This window comes from Lagenorhynchus albirostris, chromosome 10 (assembly GCF_949774975.1).
Source record: "Lagenorhynchus albirostris chromosome 10, mLagAlb1.1, whole genome shotgun sequence".
NCBI lineage: Eukaryota > Metazoa > Chordata > Mammalia > Artiodactyla > Delphinidae > Lagenorhynchus > Lagenorhynchus albirostris.
This window is the reverse complement of record NC_083104.1, coordinates 75,845,467-75,867,630: the sequence shown is the minus strand read 5'-3', so window position 1 is coordinate 75,867,630 and position 22,164 is coordinate 75,845,467. Positions and strand designations below refer to the sequence as shown.

Here is a 22,164-nt window from a genome sequence, read left to right as displayed (position 1 = left end):
ACTTGAAAATCTGTCCATTTTATTATTTAATTATAACCAGATAATTAGTAAGTTGCTAAAATTATTCTTAATGCAAATATTCTATTGCTTCATAAATAGGAGCTCATTTTTCTTATTTCTTTATTATTTAATCTAATATCTGTCTATTGAAGGTTTGCTGTGGCAAATTAAATTAGAATTTTGGATCCTCCCTGCCACACACACACACACACACACACACACACACACACACACACACACACACACACACACACACACACACACACACACACACACACACACACACACACACACACACACACACACAGCTATTTCCTTGCATAAAGTATACTGCTGACTCATGTGGCCCTGAGTGATCAAATACTTCTTTACAATACTTCTTAGCATATTCAATGACCTGACCTAACAGAACTCTTTTCCTGACTTGTTCAGTCTTCACAGATGCCTGCCTGTGAAACAGGAAATTTGTGAGGTCACCTCTAAGGATTTTCTTTGTGTTGCACACAGCAGAGGAGAGTCTGGTGTTTTTCATAGCCGTTTTCTTTTAACTCTGCTTTTTAAAGAATATCTGAGTTAAATTTTTAGAATTTGTCATTACTGTATGCTAAGCATATGATCCAGAGAAGTCCCTGCTTTTGTGGATAATAACCAAGTCAAGGACAGAGGGTACATCGTAATAATGAAATGCAAATTTCTCATTAAAAGGCAAATCCTTCATCCCAAAAGGTTGAACAGGATGCAACTTCACTTGACTGGTGAGAACTTCCTATTAAGGCTCTGAAAAAATATTCCAACTGAAGACTGTTCTTTGGATCTGAACGACTTTCATTTCAATGAATTGGGACATATGAGCGTATTGTAAACCCATGTACTATAAAAATTTATTTTGAGATAATTAAATAAGTGTCAGCAAATGTGTTGCCATCCATTATAATTCCTCATTTGTTTAATATATATTTTCCCATCAGGGATGGTGAAATGTTTCATCAGTATAGACTCTACAAGAAGTGTTGCCAGTTTTCTGCATTATTTTGCCTTTTTATGAATTTTCCTGACCTTATTTTTCTCAGCCTATGGAATCTCACCATAACTTCCAGTCTTCCTGCAGTCTGTTAGCTGTGTAATACCTTTGAAGTGTTCATCTCTACCCTCTCTTAAACACGCTACTCATAATTTCACTCGTTTCTAAGTATCTCCACCTTGATGTTTTTCGGGTACTTAAAACTCAGTATATAGAGCTCAATCCCTGTTCCACTCATCCCACACAAATGTGGTCTGCAGCTCTGGAAGTGCCACTGTTGTCTACAGGGCTCCTAAGCCAGTACTTTGGAATCACCACCTGCTTCTCCCCACCTTTCCTTTATTTCTCACATTCAGTCAGGCACCAAGTTCTATCCATTGTGCTTCTTAAATATCTCTTTATTAGCTCATTCTCTCTTCTCTCTGTTGTCACTTGCTCCATTTAGGGATTCATTATCTCTCACCTGGATTTCTCCTGGAATTAACTTATCTACCACCCCCTGTCAATATTGTCCTAAAATCCTGACATACACACACAGGCATTTCAGACCATCCATCATATTGCTACCAGAGGGCACTTGTAGCACATGTATCTCACCGGGTCACTTCTAGTTTTAAAGGTTTTCAATGGCAACTATTCCCAGTTCCTTCGGGCAGTACCCATGTCGCTTCTGATGTCTCCCTCGGGATCATCCTTCTTTTCCGTCCTAGATGATCAATAACAAACATCATTGCTCACGCTGCTATTGAAGGGATGGTGGGCCTCATTGCCCTTTCACGCCAGGAGTCCTTTATTATTCCAAATTGGGTAGCTCAGTCCTGAGTGCCATTTTATTCCTTTAGAACCTCACTCCGTATTTCCTTGTAAACAGCTCCAGGGTGGTGCAGACAGCTGCCAGCCACAGTTCTGAGGGAGTGTTGTTTTTGGTGTGTGTGTTATTATCGTTGTTTTTAACAGCCCTTTGACATAGCAATGTGCATTTGAAAAGTGTCCCCTGATTGCAGTGGCTTCAAATAGCCTTGATCTTTTTAGCCAAATCAGACACCCACTTACCAAGTTAACCCTGCTTCCACAAAGTACCTCCATGTAAATGAAAGATGTTAGATTGTTTTCTTTACATAATCTCTGTAAAAAAGAAAGCCTCTCACCTTATTCCTAAGGAGGCCTGACATAGTCGTAGCGAATGCTCTCACTACTTGCAAAATCATAGGGAATTAACCTGTGTTGCAGTGAGGGAAAGTGACAGTGAGCGTTCTTAAGGACAACGAACCAGCCCTTTATGTTTTTGTGTCTGTAAAATAGCTTCATTTGTAGCGGGTGCTTTAAAAAACTAGTTCTTTGTTGAGTGTAAGTTGAAAGCAACGTCTGTGTGTCCCCTTTTTGTATTTGCATTTCTCACTCGGCATTTTTTTCCTTCTCTTCACTTTGATGTAATCAACTCATTTGAATGAAGGTATCTGCGATCAATGGGGAAGATGAATTACACTGAATTTATATTGACACTGCATTAGGCACAGTGTTCTTAGAGCATCCTTTGAGCAAACATCAGTGATGCGTGTGACGTGTTACAGAATATCGGAGAGAACATTGAATATCTGTAGCAAGCAGGAGATCTTGTACTGAAACAAGTATATTAAAATCAAAGTTTACTGCAATTATTTTGATGAAATTATATTCCTTGGAACAATCCAGTAGGGTGCTCAGATAGCACGTCAGCAGACACAAAATGAAACCATGTGAGTGTAGGGTCACCTCATCTGGCTTTTGCCTGCTGCCATTTTATATATGAAGTTTAAAGACAGGTAATAAAATAGGGAAGCTATGTGAGGCTCCTGCATGATTTCACCAGGTGCTTTTAGTTACAGGAACTTCCAGGGGGGGCCCTCTGTATTGTGGAATCAGGAAGTTTGATTCTTATTTCCATCATAGTCTTGGCTGCAAAGAAAGCCACAGAGCTGCAGCAGGCCCTCTTTTCACCATGGAGCTGGTCACATCCAGAAGCCCCACCTGTTTGGTGCCTAGAATAAAAGCATAGGGCACTGCTGACACATGGGCCTGACTCAATGTCTGAACCCCGTGAATCCTGGGAACCCCGCAGTGAAGGAGGGTAAACTTCATGAGCTCAGTTGACTCAGAAAATTTGCTTTGGTATTAAGTTGCTTTCTGTATTAGAGAAATCCTCTGTCCAGATGATCACTTGGAGTATATTGAAAAGAATTTTGAACCAACTCTTTTAGGTTTCCCCTAAAAATACCAGGTACAGTTTGTCTTCTGAACCTGCATTGAACTGGGAGCAAGCTCTCTGTCATATGGCGAGCGGACGCCCAGGATTGGAACAGACAGAATCTTTTGTTCCTCCTTTTAGCTAAACATCTCCTACTTAGGGAGCCCTGGAAACGTTCTGTATCTGCAGTGTAGGCTGAGGGTTGATGGAATGTTTTTGGTGCCAAGGGCCATGGTCTGTTTTTAATTCATATTAAGATCACTGAATCCCTCAACCATCATTTTGTAATTGATAATAACTGTTGATAGAGCTCCTACAAAATAGCATACAGAGTGCCATCCCTCTTCCAATATCATAAAACATTTCTCCTAATAAAGCTTATGAGCTAGACAGTCCTATTTCATAACTGAAAAAGGAGGCTCAGAGAACCTGAGTAACTTTTTAAAAATCACACTGGTTTTAAGTGGCCAAATCAGCATTCAAACCCAAGTTCTTCAGACTTTAAAGCCAAGCTGCTCTTGTCAGCCACATGGCCTGTGATGCCGAAGTGGTTTTGCATCACCTTCCCGGCAACCAGGTCACGGGACCTGTAGTATGTGTTGTAGGTCTTTCCTCTGAAGAATGGGGAGGGTATCTCAGTCCATTTCTTAACAGTTTGTAAGAGCAGCTTTGGAAGAATTCTCTCTACTAATGTTTTATAGTTTGAAAAGAAAGGTAGTGATTTGTTGAAAGAAAAAATATACTGATTGTCAAATTATGAGAAATCGGGCTGCTGAAACTTGGCACTCTTTTGGAAAACTCAGAAGCAAATTGAAACCAGCCTAAAACAGGATTGCAATTTTGATTAGAAGCCTTGTCTCCAAACTCCATGAAATAGGGCTAGGTGATATAAGAACTGACACAGTGAAGAGGGATATTTATGTGTGGCTAGAAGCAGTAATCATGTTTATGTAGTGAAGGCAGTTAAACTCCCAAAGGCTGGAATGTGGGTTGGCCCACTTAAAATTGGCCTAATTTTGAAGAGTGAATTTACAGTGATGATTACTTTCATTATAATGAGACTGTCTTAATATTTTTCTCTCTTGCCTAAAAATCTAAGTAAATCAATTGTCAAACCTTCTAGGATTATGCATCATATATATGCTTTTACCCACCATAACTTTCTACCATCTAACTTATTCAGGTTACCATGTGTTCAAACCAAAAAAGGGATATGCAATCAAATTAAAGATTTTAGTTTGTGAATATTATTAATGAAAAAGCCTCACATAGGTATAAAACTAAAAACACATGCGTGTAAGTGTTCCATGAATTAATCTCTAAGTTTTATCTGCCTTACTGAAACTGGAGTCTACAGTCATTAGACAGAACTTATTCTCTTGCTTAATATGCTTAACTTTATGAGTCACTTTTTTCCTACATCCAACAAGCATTTGTAAGTGACTGCAAACGAACTTTAGTATTAGCCTTAAACAAAAACAACCAGAAGGGCAACAAACAACCAGAAAATAAAAGTGGAAGTTTATTTTCTAAATCTTTGAAGATTTTTGGATAATCTTCTGCAGTGGGTTAAATTATCAAGCAAAAAAAAAAAAACACAACGCACTTTGCTTTTGAGTTAATTTTTCATTCAGGCATTTTTAAAGTTTAATTCTTACTTTCTTGGCTTTATCGAAAGGCTTTCAGTTATTTTAATATCTTTGAGGCTGAATAGCTTGGTAGTAGTAAAGAACAATTATATGGATCTCATTAGAATGTATATCATACACAGTATTTTCAAAGCTTGTCTGTCCTTTTAGATATTAAAAAGAAAAGGTAATTTAGTGAAGATAAAATGGACTTAAGCAAGTGCTGTATTCTTTATCTGGCATTTTACTGACATAGTTCAATAATTATCCCTCACTGTGGCTTTGCAGTAGTTGTGTTTCAAATAAAGGAAGGACAGAGATGGGAGGGGGAGGGGAGGAAAAGGAGGGGAAAAGGTCAGAGAGGAGGGGAGAAAGAGTGAAAAAAAGAAAGAGAGCCAGGAGAAAGAGAGAGACAGGAGTGGGGGGAGAAAGGAGATGGATGGAGAAAGAGGAGGGAGGATGTTCATAGAAGCCAATGAGATATTAAGATCTGATTCATCTTCAGTAGAGAAACAAGGGTGTCACCTTCGTTTTATCAAAGTATTAAGACACAGGTAACCTCGCCCACAACTGCAAATAAAAGCTATGCCATTGATTTCTTCTTTTACAGTATGTCAGTTTCTCTACATTTCCTTGAGATATGTGTCCCAAATTAGTTTCCTTTAGCTGGAAAAAGGTCCCACCTTCATTTCCTAACTTCACTGAAATTGGAAGTCTAGTTGGAGTGATAAAACAAATAACAATGGAAAAAGACAACACATGTTAATTATCAGAAGAGGCCCCTTTGAATGAAAATTAGATACAATCTTGGAAAGTAAAGAAAAATAGAAATTAGAAAAATGGAGTTCATAAATGGCAACACTGTTTTCAAACCGCCTAAATTAATGCCTATCTCCTGGAAGTTTTAATCAATCTCATAATCCAGACCTCTGTGATTACAATTATCTGGATAATTTAAGAAAGAAAGAAAGAAATCAGCTTTTGCCTATCATGATGTTTTATGCATCACAAATCCTCAAAAATTATTTTTCATTTGATTGGTCAAATAATTTGGCCTTTGTTTTCAGATTAAAGAAAAACCGCATGGGAAGGAAAGGTATAAAGACAAAAATTAAAAAGAACCTCATGAGGACCTTTTCAGAACTCAAGTTCAGAACAAGGAAAATGACATTGAGCTACAAAGGTCTCCATGATCTTTTTTTTCTGAGAAGAAAACACTTAGCCAAGGGCAAGGTCAGATCAGCTGGAGAGTTGAGTGTGTGTTAGTGTTTTACCCTACCCTTAGAAGCTGGGAATCTGCTGTTACTCTAAGTCGAATACTATCGTTCATTATGTCTCGATGGGCAAAACCAAGGTCCTTCATGAGGAAGAATGAACCACTGAAACTCAAGTTTACTTGGAAGCCACAATGCAGACTGCTTAGAACTTGAGCCTGGGACTAAGGGAGTCTTGATTCTTGGCCTTCCCTCCTCTCCCAGCTTCCTGTTTGAGTGAAATTTGATTCAAAGTCTTACCTAATTTATCCCTCTCACTCCTATCTAGCCTTTATTCAGTTCTCTTAACACACTTATTTTTATTATTTTTGTTGATGAGTCAATAGGCTTTTTAAAAAGGTAATATAAAATAGCCTGATTAACCAAAGAGGCAGACATGACCTATAATTTTATACTGAATAAGAGCCAGTGTTAAAATGTTGATAATTTCCTTTGAATATTTATATGTGCATAATTAGTTTTACGTGGTTGAGTTCATGCTATATGTATATAATTTTGCAGCCCTCAGCAGTTACGATTCTTCAGCAGTGTCTCCTGAGTTCTAATGCTCCATGCAGCTTGTCATTTTCTTGTCATCTAAAAGGCTTTTGTTTCTGTACAAAGTTATAAACTCTTCCAAGGAAGACACCTTATCTTCCATTTATTTGTCCTTACCTTGCTTTCTACACATAGACTAACAATTTGCCTTCCTAGGCACTCAGCAATGAAGACCCAATGCAGCCAAAAATAAATAAAATCAAATCTTAAAAAAAAAAAAGCTTAGCTGCCAAATCCTGGTTAAAAAAAAAAAAAGAACAGTGTGTATTCTATAAAATCTGAAAAATCGTTTTTTGGATGCTCATTCAATCAGTTAGGTAAGTCTTGGATTAGATAATGCTGTGAGGAAGGCAAAAAAAAAAAGATCCCATGGCCCTTCTCTAGTGTCCCTCTCCATCCCCAAGGCATACCTAAAGTTTATTTTTCACATTGCAGTCAAAGAGAGCTTCTGAACAAACAAATCTCCATACTCCTTACCTGTACCCATCTCTGCATCACCCTTTCTTGCCCCCACTGTATATTCCAATCATTATCAAAGTCCCAGGAGCACAGTATGCTTACTCTTCTTTCTTGGCCTTTGCACATGCTGTTCCCTCTGCCTGGAAGACCATGCCCCCCATGTTCACCAACCAAATCCCCCATCCTCACTTGGATAATTGTTACTCATGTTTCAGGTCTCACCTTAGATGCTACCTTCTTTGGGAAGCCTTCTTAGTCCCTGCTAGGTTAGTGATTCCATCTCAGTGCTACCTTAACATCTTGGGTTAACCAGTATCATTTATATATATATATATATATATATATATATATATATATATATATATATATATATATATATATATATATATATATATATGCCTGCCTGCTTACTTATCTTCCACCACCTCCCACTGTACCCCAGAGCCTTAGGCTCTTTGAGGATAACAACTATAGCTGTTCACTACTCTATCCTCAATAGCTGGCTGTCATAGAACATATGTTCGCTGAATATTTCTGGAATATTTCTGGAATGAATGAATGACTCTGCTCTTCTTGCCTATTCCCACCTGTGTGTCATGTCCTTGGGTACCCCACAGATTCACCACACTCCTGCCTGCCATACCCACTCCTTTGATCTTCCCTAACTTTCGCCTTCTTGAGGATGTTTTGAGCTCTACACAGGATTGCCTCTAGTTTGTTAGTCTGATCGACTGTTCCACTCAGAGATGCTAATGGCTCAGGTGTCACATTCCTTATAAAGCATGTGGTCGTAAACTAGTCTTTTCGGGAGTTTCTTAGCCCAAAGCAAAAGCTATAATGGCAGACTTTCAATCCCTCTCCTGAAGGAAGCTTTCTCTATTCCTCAAATGCCCCTGTGTGAGCGATGGCCGCTTCCTTTGTGTAGACCAGCATTAAACTTAAATCTTTAATATGGAATACTTGCCCTGAGTGGTCATTGTGCTCGCGTTGTGAAAGACTCATTTAAAACAGTAATATTGCTTTTAATGGAAATTTTTGGGATAGGGTCACTGATACAAGTTACAAAGAAATAAAAAGGTCATTGTTATATGCTTCACATTTAATGTAGATATCAACTCTGCTTCCACACATTACTTATATATTTGTGTGAAGATTTTGTATGAGTTGAGGAGAAATTAAATGCATTTATCCTATTACGTGGTAAGTAAACCAGTACAGTGGAGAAGATGAATCCTCCGTGATTCATTCTTCAGATTTCATGAAATAGCGATCTGAAGAAAACATGAATTTTACTATCTAAGAAATAAATGAATTCAGCTGGGCTACTGAGAAATGATTTACATGTAGGTAAAATGGGGCAAAGTTTTGATCTTTTTCCATTTGAGAAAAATTCTCTCTGGAAATTACTCAAAGAGAAGAAAAAGCTACTGGGTCCAGATTTAAAAGAAGATAAAAAGCTTCTTGTTTCTATGGAAATGAACATGGGTCACCTTGCATTTCTCTTTTCTTCTTAATTATTTTTTTCCTCAGGGCAGATTTCTCTAGCCTACTTTGTAATGTCTAATGACTTTACCATGGACGGATCATTAAATACAGAGCTAATGAAACCTTTAGAGATAATTTAAGCCGAACCTTTTATTTTGGAGATGAACCAGTTGGCAGTCTGAGAAGTCAAGCATTTTGTCCTCTGTCACCCTACTGTAGAGCAGCAGACCTGGAGCTTAAAACCAGTCTGGACCCTGGACCCTGTGTGCTTTCTATCACATTTACAGGCAGTTGCTGGGAAATGTAGAAATAATAACTAGATGGCTAAGTAAATAAACAGTATCATTCCAATATTTACTTTATGACACATTAATAATATCCAGCATTTTCTGACTGCTATTCTAAGTGTTTTATATGTATTAACACACTTGATCCTCACAATGCCTTATGATTCTTATTTTAACCAATAATAAAGCTGACGTGCGGAGAGCTAAGGAGACTCCCACAGCTGGTCAGTGTTGACACTGGGCTGTAAGCGTGACAGTAGCCTCTTGAGTCTGTACAAAACTGCTACCTTGTACTTCCTTTCATTTCAAGTATATTCACAGATTATTCAAACATATGTGCAGTTGTGTTAAGAACAAGAGCATTGAAGTTATAAACAAGAATGAGGTAATTGGCTCTGCCAGTTAGCTGTGTAACCTTATATTACTTCCTCTCGCAAGGCCCCTGTGCTCTGGATGGTGACCTGAGGTTATTTCAGAATAGCACTTCCTCAGAGAGTGGCTGGGAAAGTTACCCAGGGTAATGCAAATAAAGTTCTTCCGTTCTGGAACTGAGTCTGCCACACGTGTTAAAAATTAATATGCTAGCGTGCTTAATTAAACTTGTAGTCTCATTGGCTGAAGCCCTTATTTCATTGCAGCAACACAGAAACCTTACTTTTTTTAAACTTCCTCTTTGAAAAAAATAAAAAATACACCCCTGCACTATTCTAGCTTAGTAATGTGACATAAGAAATTTAATTTATTCTTTATTAGGGCATTTAATGCTTTAAAGTGTTCATTTTGAAAATGCTTTTGATTCTTTTTTTTTAAACTAAGTACCTTATAGGAACTTGCTTTCTCATTATTTGCTTGTTTCTACTAAACATGGAGCTCTAGAGAGGAAATTCAAGATAGCTGATGATTTTATTTAATCCTACTTTGTGTGTACAGTCGATATTGAGAATAAAACAAAGAGATATGTTAGGAAACAAATACAAGAAATAAATCTTATTTAAACAAACAAGCAAACAAACAACAAGAACAAATTGTACCATTCCTTTAGAAATGTCACTATCTACCATACACAGCAGTCTTTCTTTTCAGCAATAAAAGACAACTGACCATCTAAAGATTTCCAATATCCTTGCAGTGTTGACCTCATTGAAAATTGATGAGATCAAAAGTACAATTATTCTGGACAGGAGCTGTGCTGCCAGATTATCTTGCACAGAAAATCTCTGAATGTCAACCTAGCACATACATTGAGCAGATATGACACTTTCTCTCCTATAACTTCAAAGCATCATTGAGTAATTTTTTTCTCTGCACAATAGTTTATGACATTCATGTCTCTTTCCTCTCCTATCTCTTGGAGAATTCATTCTTTGATCTTAATCTCTAAGAGTTTAATTTCCTTTTCCACTGTGGAGGTGTGGATTGGGTGGGAGTCATTGTAAAAGTTACAGAGTAGTAACCATAAACAAAATAAGACCTAAAGAATATAAGATTCTTTTTTCTGGCATCACTGCTCCTGGAGAGTTGATGTGATGAGGTGCTTCATGGTGGTGAGATAGTATCATGACCTGTAATTCTGTTGATTCACCTTGGAACAATTCACCTACCAGCGACGGCCTGGGCTGACATTTTTTTCATGCTGCATTAAGAACCTGAAATACTGCAGGGAGTTCCTAACTGACCTCCTTCGTTTAGAGTCGCCCTGACTCCCTAAATCATTTTCCACAGTGCAATGAGAGAGCACTCCCAAAAGTAAATCATGTCATTCCCCTGCTTAGAACTCACCAGTGGTTTCCTATTGCAGGACAATAAGTCCAGCTCTTTTAATAAAGCTTCCATGGCCTTTACAGCAGACGCCCTGCTTCTTTTTGTAGCCTCCAATCCCATCACTTCCTTCAGTTCTTTGAACATCATGTGCCGTTCTTTGCCTCCAGGCCATGATACATGCAAATCCTTTTTCCAGGTACCCCCTAAGTCCCCCTGTCTATTCACTAGCTTATGGCACATGCTTGCTTGTGCAATAAAAGTGGAAGAGGACTTGTACTTCCTATTATTTGAAAAAGGAAATATTTTTAAAGTTATTTATTCACGTAAGTGCAGTTCTGTCTGTCTTTACTCATTTCTGTCATCAAAAAGATTTCTGAGGGGGCTTCCCTGGTGGCGCAGTGGTTGAGAGTCTGCCTGCCAATGCAGGGGACACGGGTTCGTGCCCCGGTCCGGGAAGACCCCACATGCCGCGGAGTGGCTGGGCCCATGAGCCCTGGCTGCTGAGCCTGCGTGTACAGAGCCTGTGCTCCGCAGCGGGAGAGGCCACAACAGTGAGAGGCCCACATACCGCAAAATTTCTGAGGGATTGTTAGCAGCAGAACAAAGATTTATGCATCCCTCAGGCCTCATTTGGAGATTATGGTGGATTAAAGAGGGTGCTGATAATGTGTCTGGACAAAAGTCAAAATCTTAAACAAGGCAAAATATAGATTTTTTAAATGGCTGGTCTACACTGGGTTTAGCTAGCTGCTCACCACCACCACCCCCATTTTGAAATTGTCTAATTTCCATTTCTTACAAAAATGACTTCATAAAAGATAGGCTTTCGTCTCATTATGTGTAAATGAATGTAACAAACCGAATGCATTTCTCTCTTTTAATCTGCCCTACTCCACGCACCAGGATAAAATAAACAAGGTCTTTGGACATTCGAAAGCTCTGTTGGATGAACATCTTGTACAAACCGTTGCCCCAATCAGCCTACTCAATATAGTCTTGGGAAATACATTATTTGTTAGAGATTATTCTCCTATTTTGTGGTGGAAGAGTTCATTAGTTCCCAGCTCATAGGTGCTTCTATGTAGGAGAAACAAGGAATGAATATAACATATACTGTAATTATCCTCTGAGCAGAACTTCCCTGGATTTATAAGGAGTCAGGTGGGATTAATGGAGAGAGCACTGAATCATGTGACCTGGCGTCATGCACATATAGTCTGCATTTCTCAGTAATTGGATAAGAAACCCTTGGCTGGTTCATTTCCCCTTGTAGGTTTCAGTTTTTCTCATCTATAAAATGAGTGATATAAGTATCTGAGTATAAATGTTTATGTAATATTGAAGACATTTTTCAGCTCTATCATTCTATGAATTGAACCGGCATCATTAACATAAGATGAATTTAAGTCTCTAATTCATATCCTTGGGTCCACTTCTGCTCTCCCTCAATATATTCACATTGAAGCCAGAGCCTGCTTGGACAGTTCTGGATGAGAGCACATCATTCCTGCACCTAAAACCTTTCACTGGCTTCTATTTGCACTAGGAGTAAAATAAGAACTCCTTGCCAGGCCTGCCAGGCCCTGCATGGCCTATTGCTGGCCAAGCCCTCAGGCCTTGTCTCCTCCCACTTTTTTCCTGAACTCTGCTGCAGCTGTTCTGGCCTTTCTTCCTGCTCCTTGAGCCCACCACGTTCATTTTCACCTCAAGGCCTTTGCACTGCTCCCCCTCTGCCTGGTGCTTTCCTCTATTCTTCTATGGCCAAGTCTACGTCCTCACAGAGGGCTTAGCTCTAGAGGACACTTTGAACACACCATCTAACCTAGACACCTCCTGCCCAGCACTTAGTCCTATTTTATCTTCTCCCTACTATTTCTGTCTGAAATAATCTTCTTTAATCACTTAATTGCTGCTTTCCTGTCTCCTCTATTAGAACGTGTGCTTATTGAGAGCTGGCAGCTTCCCTATCTTGCTCGCTGGTAATTTCCCTGTGCCTAGAAGAAAGCCTGGTATATAATAAACACTCCATAATATTTGACTCAGTGAATTCACCCTGAGGTGTATTTAACTAATCACAGGTTATTTTTTAGAGACTACTTCCCTAAGTATGGGAAAAGTAAGAGATGGTATAAGTGTCTGGGAACAGTAGGAAGCCAGATGAAGAGAGGTATATGTAGAGATTAGAGGATGGTAGAGAAAAAAACAAACTTTATCCTTTTTTTTCAGTTTCTTCTGTCTAGTGTAATCTTAATCCAAAATATGTCAACATCACAGATAGGATTTCAAAGAAGTGGGAACAGGGGTGGAGCTAAAACTTACACCAAGCTTAAACAAAAATAAACAAGCCCAACTGAGGAGCAATTTGACCTGTACTGAAAGAGTGAAAATCATACATCACAGTCTCTCAGTGATAGGGCAGAATTTCCACCTCCTTACTCAAAGCTGCCCCACCTTTCCACCTGCAGCTCACTGGGGGACCCCAGAGAATTTAATCAAGACAGAGCCTTGGGAACCTACAGTCAGAATTTCAGTTTGATTTTTTTATAAGGAAAAAAGATAGGAACATTACAAAGATGCCACGGGGAGTGGGAGAAACCCCAAGCAACGGGGAAAAAACCCTCAAATTAAATTCTTATTGAGAAATGTATCGTTCATTTAGAGTTAGTCAGGTTGAATTAAATAGAAAGACTTTTTATTTAACATGTAGGGGGAAAATGGGTATATAGAGTGACTATAAAATTTCTTTCTTGCAATTCTTGATGGTCCCTACTAACAATATTTGTACACTCTGTAAATTTCTCAAGCTTTTTGAGTTTCAACACATTCTTAAGTACTAGGGCAGCTTTGATGCAAATACAAAAAGTACCCCAGATATAGGTGTCTGGTACTAAGTCCACAGTACTTGTTACACGTGTCTCTTGAGTACACAGTGCCTCATGGTTCTGTGAAAACAACCGTGGTTACCACACAGTTGGGTTTGTTGCCCTTCTGTACTACCTTTCTGTTTCCTGTTCTGACTCTACACTTCTAAATCCTCACGAGAAACATGTCATGTCTTGCCTGATGTAGCAAACACATAAGCTGTTCATGGCATACATTTACGTTTGTGCCTGTGTCTCTTCTGGGACCTGATGCACCTTTTCAGAACCAGACTCCATCCTGCAACCTGCCACTGGGTTTGATATTCCATCTGACAAAAATTGCCATTGGAGTACATGACAGATGCGGCATATTCGGCGATGGCTGTCAGGGATTTCTTTCTGAGTGTTAAGGCACACGGTTGAGAATTACTGCTCTGAATCTGTTTAAGCAACTCAGTGTCCACCTTTCGTCTTCCTTAAAGAAGAGTGATTGCCCCTCTTATAAACCCTACTCTTATGATCTTGTCTACTCTACTTCATGTGAAATCCTGAAATTGAGATGACTTTTGACAACCCCACCTGAAATCTTAGTCTCATTTGGGGGGTTTGTCCACTGTGCTTTCTGGTCAACCTACAACTGGAGCAGGTATTTAAAGGGAATGTTGTAGTGAGTGAACAGGTGCTCACATTATATTTAGAAAACATGTCAATACTATTAAATTATTTGTAAAAAAAACCCCAGTATTTTCTTCTACTTGTTCTGCAATACACAGCTGTACCCCCAGAGTACAAAGAACAATGGATGTTTGTAATGTTTGTGTGTGTGTGTTAATGTAGGTGCGTGTGTTAATGTAGGTGTGTGTGTGTTAGTGTAGGTGTGTGTGTGTTTGTGTGTGTGTTAACCCTAGAAAGTTGAGCATGTATTTATTAAACACATTATTATTTTAATTTTTGAAAAGTTGTTAACTCATGCCATGCTTCACTTTTGGCTGAAACTGAATGATTAAACTTGATCCTGCATAAAGGAGTTATAATAGATTGTTACAGAAGGAAATGGTGAGAATGAGGGTATGGATGAGATCGAAATAATATGTATGTACATTTTCCTATGCATGTGGAAAGTCTTGTATAACTTCACAACGCTCTTTGCATCCTTTTTAATTCCGATCATTTTGCATGGTATCCCATGGAGCTCCAAAGAGTTGAGTATAAAATCCTAACATGCCACTCCACCCACATCAGTTCCACAGTCGCTGGAGTCTACCTCTGCCTTTTGTGCCCCTTCACTTAGAGTAAGACTCTGTTCTCTGGAATGCGCATCCCGCTGGTAACTTCAGCCTCCCCTTTTTCTGTTTTCAAGGATGGGAGGAACAGTTTTATTGGACACCAACTGGGCGGGGTAGTGGAAGTGCCGAACAGCAAGGACCAGCGGGTCAAGTCAGCCAGAGCCATTCAAATCACCTACTACCTCCAGACCTATGGCTCTGCCACCCAAGACCTCATAGGGGAGAAGTGGGAGAATGAGTTCTGTAAGCTTATGAGGAAGCTCCAGGAGGAGCACCGGGACCTCCAGCTATACTCCTTAGCGTCCTTCAGCCTCTGGAGAGACTTTCATAAGACCAGCATCCTGGCCAGAAGCCAGGTCCTCGTGAGCCTCGTGCTGATCCTGACCACAGCCACCCTCTCCAGCTCCATGAAGGACTGCTTGCGCGGCAAGCCCTTCCTGGGCCTCCTGGGGGTGCTCACCGTGTGCATCTCCGTCGTCACCGCGGCTGGGATCTTCTTCATCACCGACGGAAAGTACAACTCCACCCTGCTGGGAATCCCGTTCTTTGCCATGGGTAACTATCCATCCTTGTGGTAATCGGCTTCTTACCGGTTTGGGGCAAGGTAGTACATTTCTTGAATTCTCAGGTGGAAATCTGTTTTAATTTTGCATTGGTATGTCTGTGTGATGTTGTGAAATTTTACCTGGGGTGCTGTCTGTTTTACCTGATTAGGCCTTTTTCAGTAAATTTTAGGCTGACCAAGGCACCTCATTTATGCCAGGGACTTTAATGCTGTCCAGTGTTTTTAAAGTACAAACTATTGTAAGCTTCTACTCAGCTTCTTCAAAAATTATAGGTTAAAGATCATGGGGTACGAAGTTAAGGAGGTCCAAAACCTGTTTCACACAGATTTTTGTGGTTCATATTAGTGTTGCATCCTCAAACTGATGGTGATGAAGAGTGGATATCACGGGATGAAAATTCTGAGAGCCACCGATAGGTTCTAATTTCAAAGACCTTCTTCATTAGACTTTGTTTATTAATTCATTTCAGAGTTTTTGCAGAGAATATACTCCATTTCCTCACCTCTATTTAAAATTTTTCTGCAGCCACTTAAAGATGTGGCCTCTAACTTTTTGGTGTCTGTTGAAAACAATTCGTGAGTATCTTCAGTCAAGATTATCCTTTCTTGTACATTTTTCCCAGACATACTTAAACGGTCTAGAAAATGGTATGTGAGTGTGTGTGTGTGTGTGTGTGTGTGTGCATGCACGTGCGCGCATGCACATGTGTGTGTTTCTTGCAAAAGAGAAGATCAAGTCTGGGAAGAAAAGTGAGTGATAGTTCATCAACAAGATTGATGGAACTTATCAGAATAGAGATGATGACAGTGATTATTTGTGGTGCCACTGAAGAGTTCTGTCAGAAGTGGTACAATTCCATACATGCAGCAAAGGATAAACTGTGAAAATGGCCTCTAGATGGTGAACTGACACGCACAGGGGAGTCTTCAGCTGTAAAATAATTGCTTTTCCCTTCCCAGGTTAATATCAGCCCTAAATTATAGCTTTATTACTAAGTAAAAAAGACGTAGGCATGCAGTTAAAGTCTTCCAGGTGACCTGGGCCCTTTTCATTTTGACCTAAACGAACGTTTTCAAGAACAACGTTGCAAAGTGGATTTATCTGGAAACCCATCTTCACTGTGGCCCTGTTAGCTCATCTCGGTAAGTCTCAGTTTCCTCTTGTATAAAATGAGGATAAATGAAAAGCCAGTTCCAATTTGACCTCTATGGTACAGCAATATTTCTACTTAAAACTAAATAGTAATAACAATGATAATAATAATAAAGCAGCTATGCTTATTATCACTTAAAAAAATAAAATGAGGATAATGATTGGATAATAATGATGAGGATAAAAAATAAGTCAAAGAATTGTTTTCTGAACGTAATAGAATGTACCTAAAGGTAATAAGACAGGGTAGACACTCAATAAGTATCATCGAGTTTTAGTCGTTAAGCTGGTGTGTTACGTGCAGTGGATTCAGTGATGAATAAGAAACAGCCCTTGGCTTCAAGAAATTGAAACTCTTTCTTGCATTCTGCATATCATGTTTAAATGCATGTTCATCTTGTTAACAAAAAGTTTTTCTATTTGCTAAAGAAATATATGAAATTTTTTTTTTACCAGTGACAAGGATAGGTCTAGATTTGAACCACTTACACTTGTTATGTTTTGTGGGCTCAGTCTTTTAACTTAATAATATAAGATTCATATGAATCATGCAGCATGATTCACAAGTGAAACATGGATCATTCGAGATGGACAAATTAGGCACCTTAGAGCCAAGAGGGCTTTTTCTAAAACTGGTGGCAATCTAATTAGGTAGTGGAAAGATTTATCAGGAAAATTCTATAATGTATAGAATTATATTTCATACAAATAAGGAGAAAAATTGTCTCCAGTGATGCTGAATTGTATTCTAGGTTCAGATACTAAATCAGTGGTATTTTCATTCCTTAAAGAAATAATAAGAACACTGAAAGCCACAGTGAGGTAAATGTCCAAACCCTAAAACACACACTTTTCACATTTTCTCCTCTCTCAGTCATCTTTATAATCACAAATCAGCCCTGGACAGGGTCGGTGCAGACTCCAGAAGCCTGGTAAATGGTTACTTTTCAGTATTCCTGCACTTCAAGTTCTTACAATAATCTTAGAAGAACTTTCCTGCTATGTTCTGAAAACATAACAACAGTAGACCTATAAATATATACTTACTTAAGATATTTGCTCCATCAAGGGGGAGTTGGTTTTGTTGTGTTTTGTTTTGTTTGTAAAATGATCATAATGGTAAAGATACCAAAATGGAGAACTAGTGAAATAAAAGGGATATGCCACAGAGCTAGGACGTCTGGGTTTCCATCCCAGCTTTTCCACTAACTTTGTATGTTTTGTTGGGCAAGTTAGGTATAGTCCCTTTGTCCCAGTTCTTCATCTATTTTTTAAAATTTATTTGTTTATTTGTTTTTATTTTTGGCTGTGTTGGGTCTTCGTCGCTTGTGCACGGGCTTTCTCTAGTTGTGGCGAGCGGGGGCTACTCTTCGTTGCGGTGTGCGGGCTTCTCATTGTCATGGCTTCTCTTGTTGCAGAGCACAGGCTCTAGGCACGCGGGCATCAGTAGTTGTGGTACGCAGACTCAGTAGTTGTGGCTCTCGGGCTCAGGCTCAGTAGTTATGGCGCATGGGCTTAGTTGCTCTGTGGCATGTGGGATCTTCCCCGGCCAGGGATCGAACCCATGTCCCCTGCATTGGCAAGCAGATTCTTAACCACTGCACCACCAGGGAAACCCCAGTTTTTCATCTATTAAATGAAGGATTTGGACTCTTCAGTCTTAAATTTTGAAGTTCCTACATTGTTCATTTCATTCTTCAACTGAAGTTAGAATTTGATCATTCTTTTGTAAAAACCTTGAAGGTTTGTATTATCTTCAAACTTCTAACCTCCATTCTCCTTTATTGACTCTGTGTGTGTGTGTGTGTGTGTGTGTGTGTGTGTGTGTGTGTGAGAGAGAGAGAGAGAGAAAGAGAGAGAGAGAGAGAGAGAGAGAGAGATTGAGAGCTGAGTTTGGCAGATACATACCTTCTGGTGGTACACACAGCATTGTTTAAAAGTAGTCCTTTGATGAATTAGTTTACATTGTGTCAAAACTGCATAATCCAGTGTTAGTTGGGTGTAAGGAAAAGAAGCCCAACTCTTTTTATAAACCTCTATTTCTATTCCTATCTTCCTACAAAGATTTCTTTAAGGTAGTGAATATTCACTTCATTATGCTCCAAGATTCAAGCCATTCATCCTCATTAGAACTTATCCCTGAAGCTGGGTATGTTGCTTAGGTGTTCTACTCTTCAACCATTCTATTTTTGACCAACTATCTTTCTTTAATACTGCATCTGCTTGTTCTTTTTTCTGACCATTCATCCAGTTAATACCCCCAATGTCATTTCGGAGGCATGTATTCTGTACTTCCAAATCCTTCATTTTTAAAACCTGTACCAATTTTTATATCTTGGCTGGTGTCCCTATAGGTAAATGTATGTTGAATTGTACGTTCAATATTTAGGCTTAGAAAAGAAGATAATTATAAGCATGTGTATTCTCTCTAGAAAAGATTTCAGAGAGAGAAATCCAGACTCATAATAATTTCTTTAAAAATGCTTAAAATGACCCCTTTTAGCTCCAGCTTAATGGCCTTTCTCTATACAAGCATAAACCAATGAGAATGCCACTAATTTAATTTATAACTCATTGTCAGCCTTTTTTTCACCTCATTTGCCTTATGTGGATGTGTTTCCTCTTTCTGGAAGGAGAAATATGGGCTAATACCGCACACCGATGCCAAGCTGGCTCCTGCTGTATCTTGCTGATCTTCTGTGGGTAGTTGCCAGGGACATTAGGAGCCTTGGTTCACTATTATTTTTGCTGTCCATCCTGAGTTTGTTTTATATGCCAGGAGTCTTACTTTAGTCAGCTTGATGTCACTGGACATGTGCAGATGACTCGTTTTTTTCAGGTGAACCCAGGGTTTCCAGATAGGAGACCTTCTCATTCATCATCCAAAAACTGAACTCCATATTCATTTACTTATTAGTTTATTCAAATATTTATTGAGCACCTACCATGTCCTGGAGTAAAAAGTATTGAACAGAACTAATCAAGTTGTTGCCCACGTGGATCTTACATTCTAAGCCTGCTAAGGGAAAGTGCCAGACAATAAACAAATAAATATAAACTGTGTTATATTATTGATAAGTGATATAAAGTATAATCGTAAAACAGGATAAGAGATAAAGAGCATAGGTGGTCAGAGAAAAGCCTTTCTAAACAAGTGAATTTGAAACAGAGAGCCAAATAAACTGAAGAAGGAGCCATGCACTAACTGAGAAAAGAGTCTCTTTGACGAAGAGAACTATCCATGCAAAAGCCTTGAGATGGACCTTACTTGGTGAAGTTAAAAAAGAGCAAGAAAGGGAGTGTGGCCGGAGCAGAGTGGGCACCTGTCTGAGTATTATGCAATGTAGCATACAGCCAGGTCACATAGGGCACAGAGAACTTAATGCTTAAGATGGTAAGCGATCTGAAGCATTTTGAGATGAGAGTGTGATCTGACTTACATTTTATGGAAATGAGTCTCAATGGAGCAAGAATGGTTATAGGTTATAACTCATACATAGGTGAGAGGTTATTGCAAAATCTTCATGGGTTATAATGGTGGCTTGAAATAGCATGGGAGCAGTGACAGAGGTAAAAAGGGATTAGACTCAGGATACAATACTGGAAAATAGAATTCACAGGATTTGCTGAAGGAGTGGATATGGTATGTAAGAGAAAGAGGAGTCACGGATGACCCCGAGCTTTGAGGACTGAATAACTAATCGAAAGCAGTTGCCATTTACTGTCACAGGGAGATCGTGGGAGGAATAAGTTGTGGGGGAAATACAAGAGTTTCGTTTTCCATGTGCTCAGGTGCCTATTAAGTATCCAAGTGGGAAAATGTGGAATTGGCGATATAAGACAGTATACAGATCAGGTTCAGAAGTAAAATCTATTAAGTTGGAGCTGAAAATATAAATTTTGGATTCATCATGACATACCTAATAATGAAAGCCATGGACTCTGATAAGATCAACTGGAAAGATAAACACTGATGGAAAATAGAAGTCGTCTAAAATCTGAGCCCAGGAGTATTCCAACGCTTATGATTGGGCAGATGAAAGTGATTCAGAAAATGACACTAAGAAGGATTAGGCTATCAAGTGACATAGCAGAACCAAGAGAGAATAGTGTCCCAGCAGCCAAGTCAAGAAGGTGTTTCATGAAGGAGCAAGAGATCAGTTGTTCCAATAGCTGCTAAGAAATTGTGTCCGGTGAGAACTGAGAATTGGTCGTTTGATTTAGGAATATTTTTTTTTCGGTACGCGGGCCTCTCACTGCTGTGGCCTCTCCCGTTGCGGAGCACAGGCTCCGGACGCGCAGGCTCAGCGGCCATGGCTCACAGGCCCAGGCGCTCCGCGGCACGTGGGATCTTCCCGGACCGGGGCACGAACCCACGTCCCCTGCATTGGCAGGCGGACTCTCAACGACTGCACCACCAGGGAAGCCCTGATTTAGGAATTTGAAGGTCATGAATGACTTTGGCAAGAGCTGCTTTAGAGGAGAGCTGAGGTAATTTAAAGAGGTTCAGTAGAGCTTGGAGCATAGGAAGTGAAGACAGTGAGTAAAGCTAATTCTTCTAAGGAATTTTTGCACTAAAGGGAAATAATGGTTTATGCAGTTGGGGATGACGTGCAGTAGAGAAAGCTTCATAGTAAAGCAGAGAGAAGAGATTGCAGAAGCAATGTCATTGAGCAGGAGAGAGAGATAGGATGGGATTCAGAGCACAGCTAGAAACATTGGCTTTATATAAGAGCCTAGACGGCTCTCATCTACAGTTAAGAAAAGGGAAGGCAGAAAATATGGACAGATCCAGATAGATTGGTACATGTCGGGGTGGAACCACGTGGAAATTCTCTTCTATGGCTTCAACTTTGTCAGTAAAATAGGAAGCAAGTCATCAGCTGAGAATAAATTTGGGGAAGGAGGCATTAATTTGAGGAAAGTGAAGGGATTCTTAAAGAGTCACTTCAGAAAGTTGGAGAATAAAGAATAAAATTTAGGTGAATAACTAGGAAGCACAGGGATCTCCTTGACATTTACGTGCATGAATATGAATTAAAAAAAAGAAATCAGTTAGCGTGGTTGCTGAGTCGGTCCCCCCTCCAGCCATATATAGCTGCTTGGGGGAGGAGTTGAATAGGCATTGAGATGAATTTAATCAGAAAGAAATTCCCAGAAAAAAAAAAAAAGAGGGTTTATAGTGTATGCAAAAGAGTGACTGTAATGACAGATCATGAACGTTGTAATAGTTAGGATCAGCTAGACCATGTTGCAGTAACAAATAATGCCTTAAATCCATTTAGTTTAAGAGAACAAAGATTAACTTCTTGCTCATATCACAGTTTGGTGTGGGTTGGGAAGCTCTCTTTGGAAACTCTTTTCCACCAGAGATTCAGGGATTTAGGATGCCTCTGTCTTACAACATGTTGCCTTCTCAGAGTTTGTGCTCCCCGGCATGTACACAAATGAGGGAATAATTAGAGAAATCACACTACTTATTAACTACCTTGTACCCAAAGTGATTCAGTTACTTCTCATCACATGCTCTTGGCCAGAACTAGACATATGGCCATAAACTAGCTGTGAGGGAGGATAGCAAATGTAGGAGAGCAAATGGATTATTTTATGAGCATCAACTGTC

The 22,164-nt window shown here is 39.4% G+C and overlaps 1 protein-coding gene across 1 annotated transcript in view; it reads left to right on the top strand.

Annotated features, from left to right (window-relative positions):
• Positions 1-22,164, top strand: part of PTCHD4 (patched domain containing 4) — a 176,290-nt gene that overhangs the window by 36,160 nt on the left and 117,966 nt on the right. Inside the window, exon 2 of the mRNA XM_060164217.1 lies at positions 14,898-15,378. Coding sequence (XP_060020200.1) covers positions 14,898-15,378 — 481 coding nt within the window. The remainder of the gene's footprint in view (positions 1-14,897; positions 15,379-22,164) is intronic.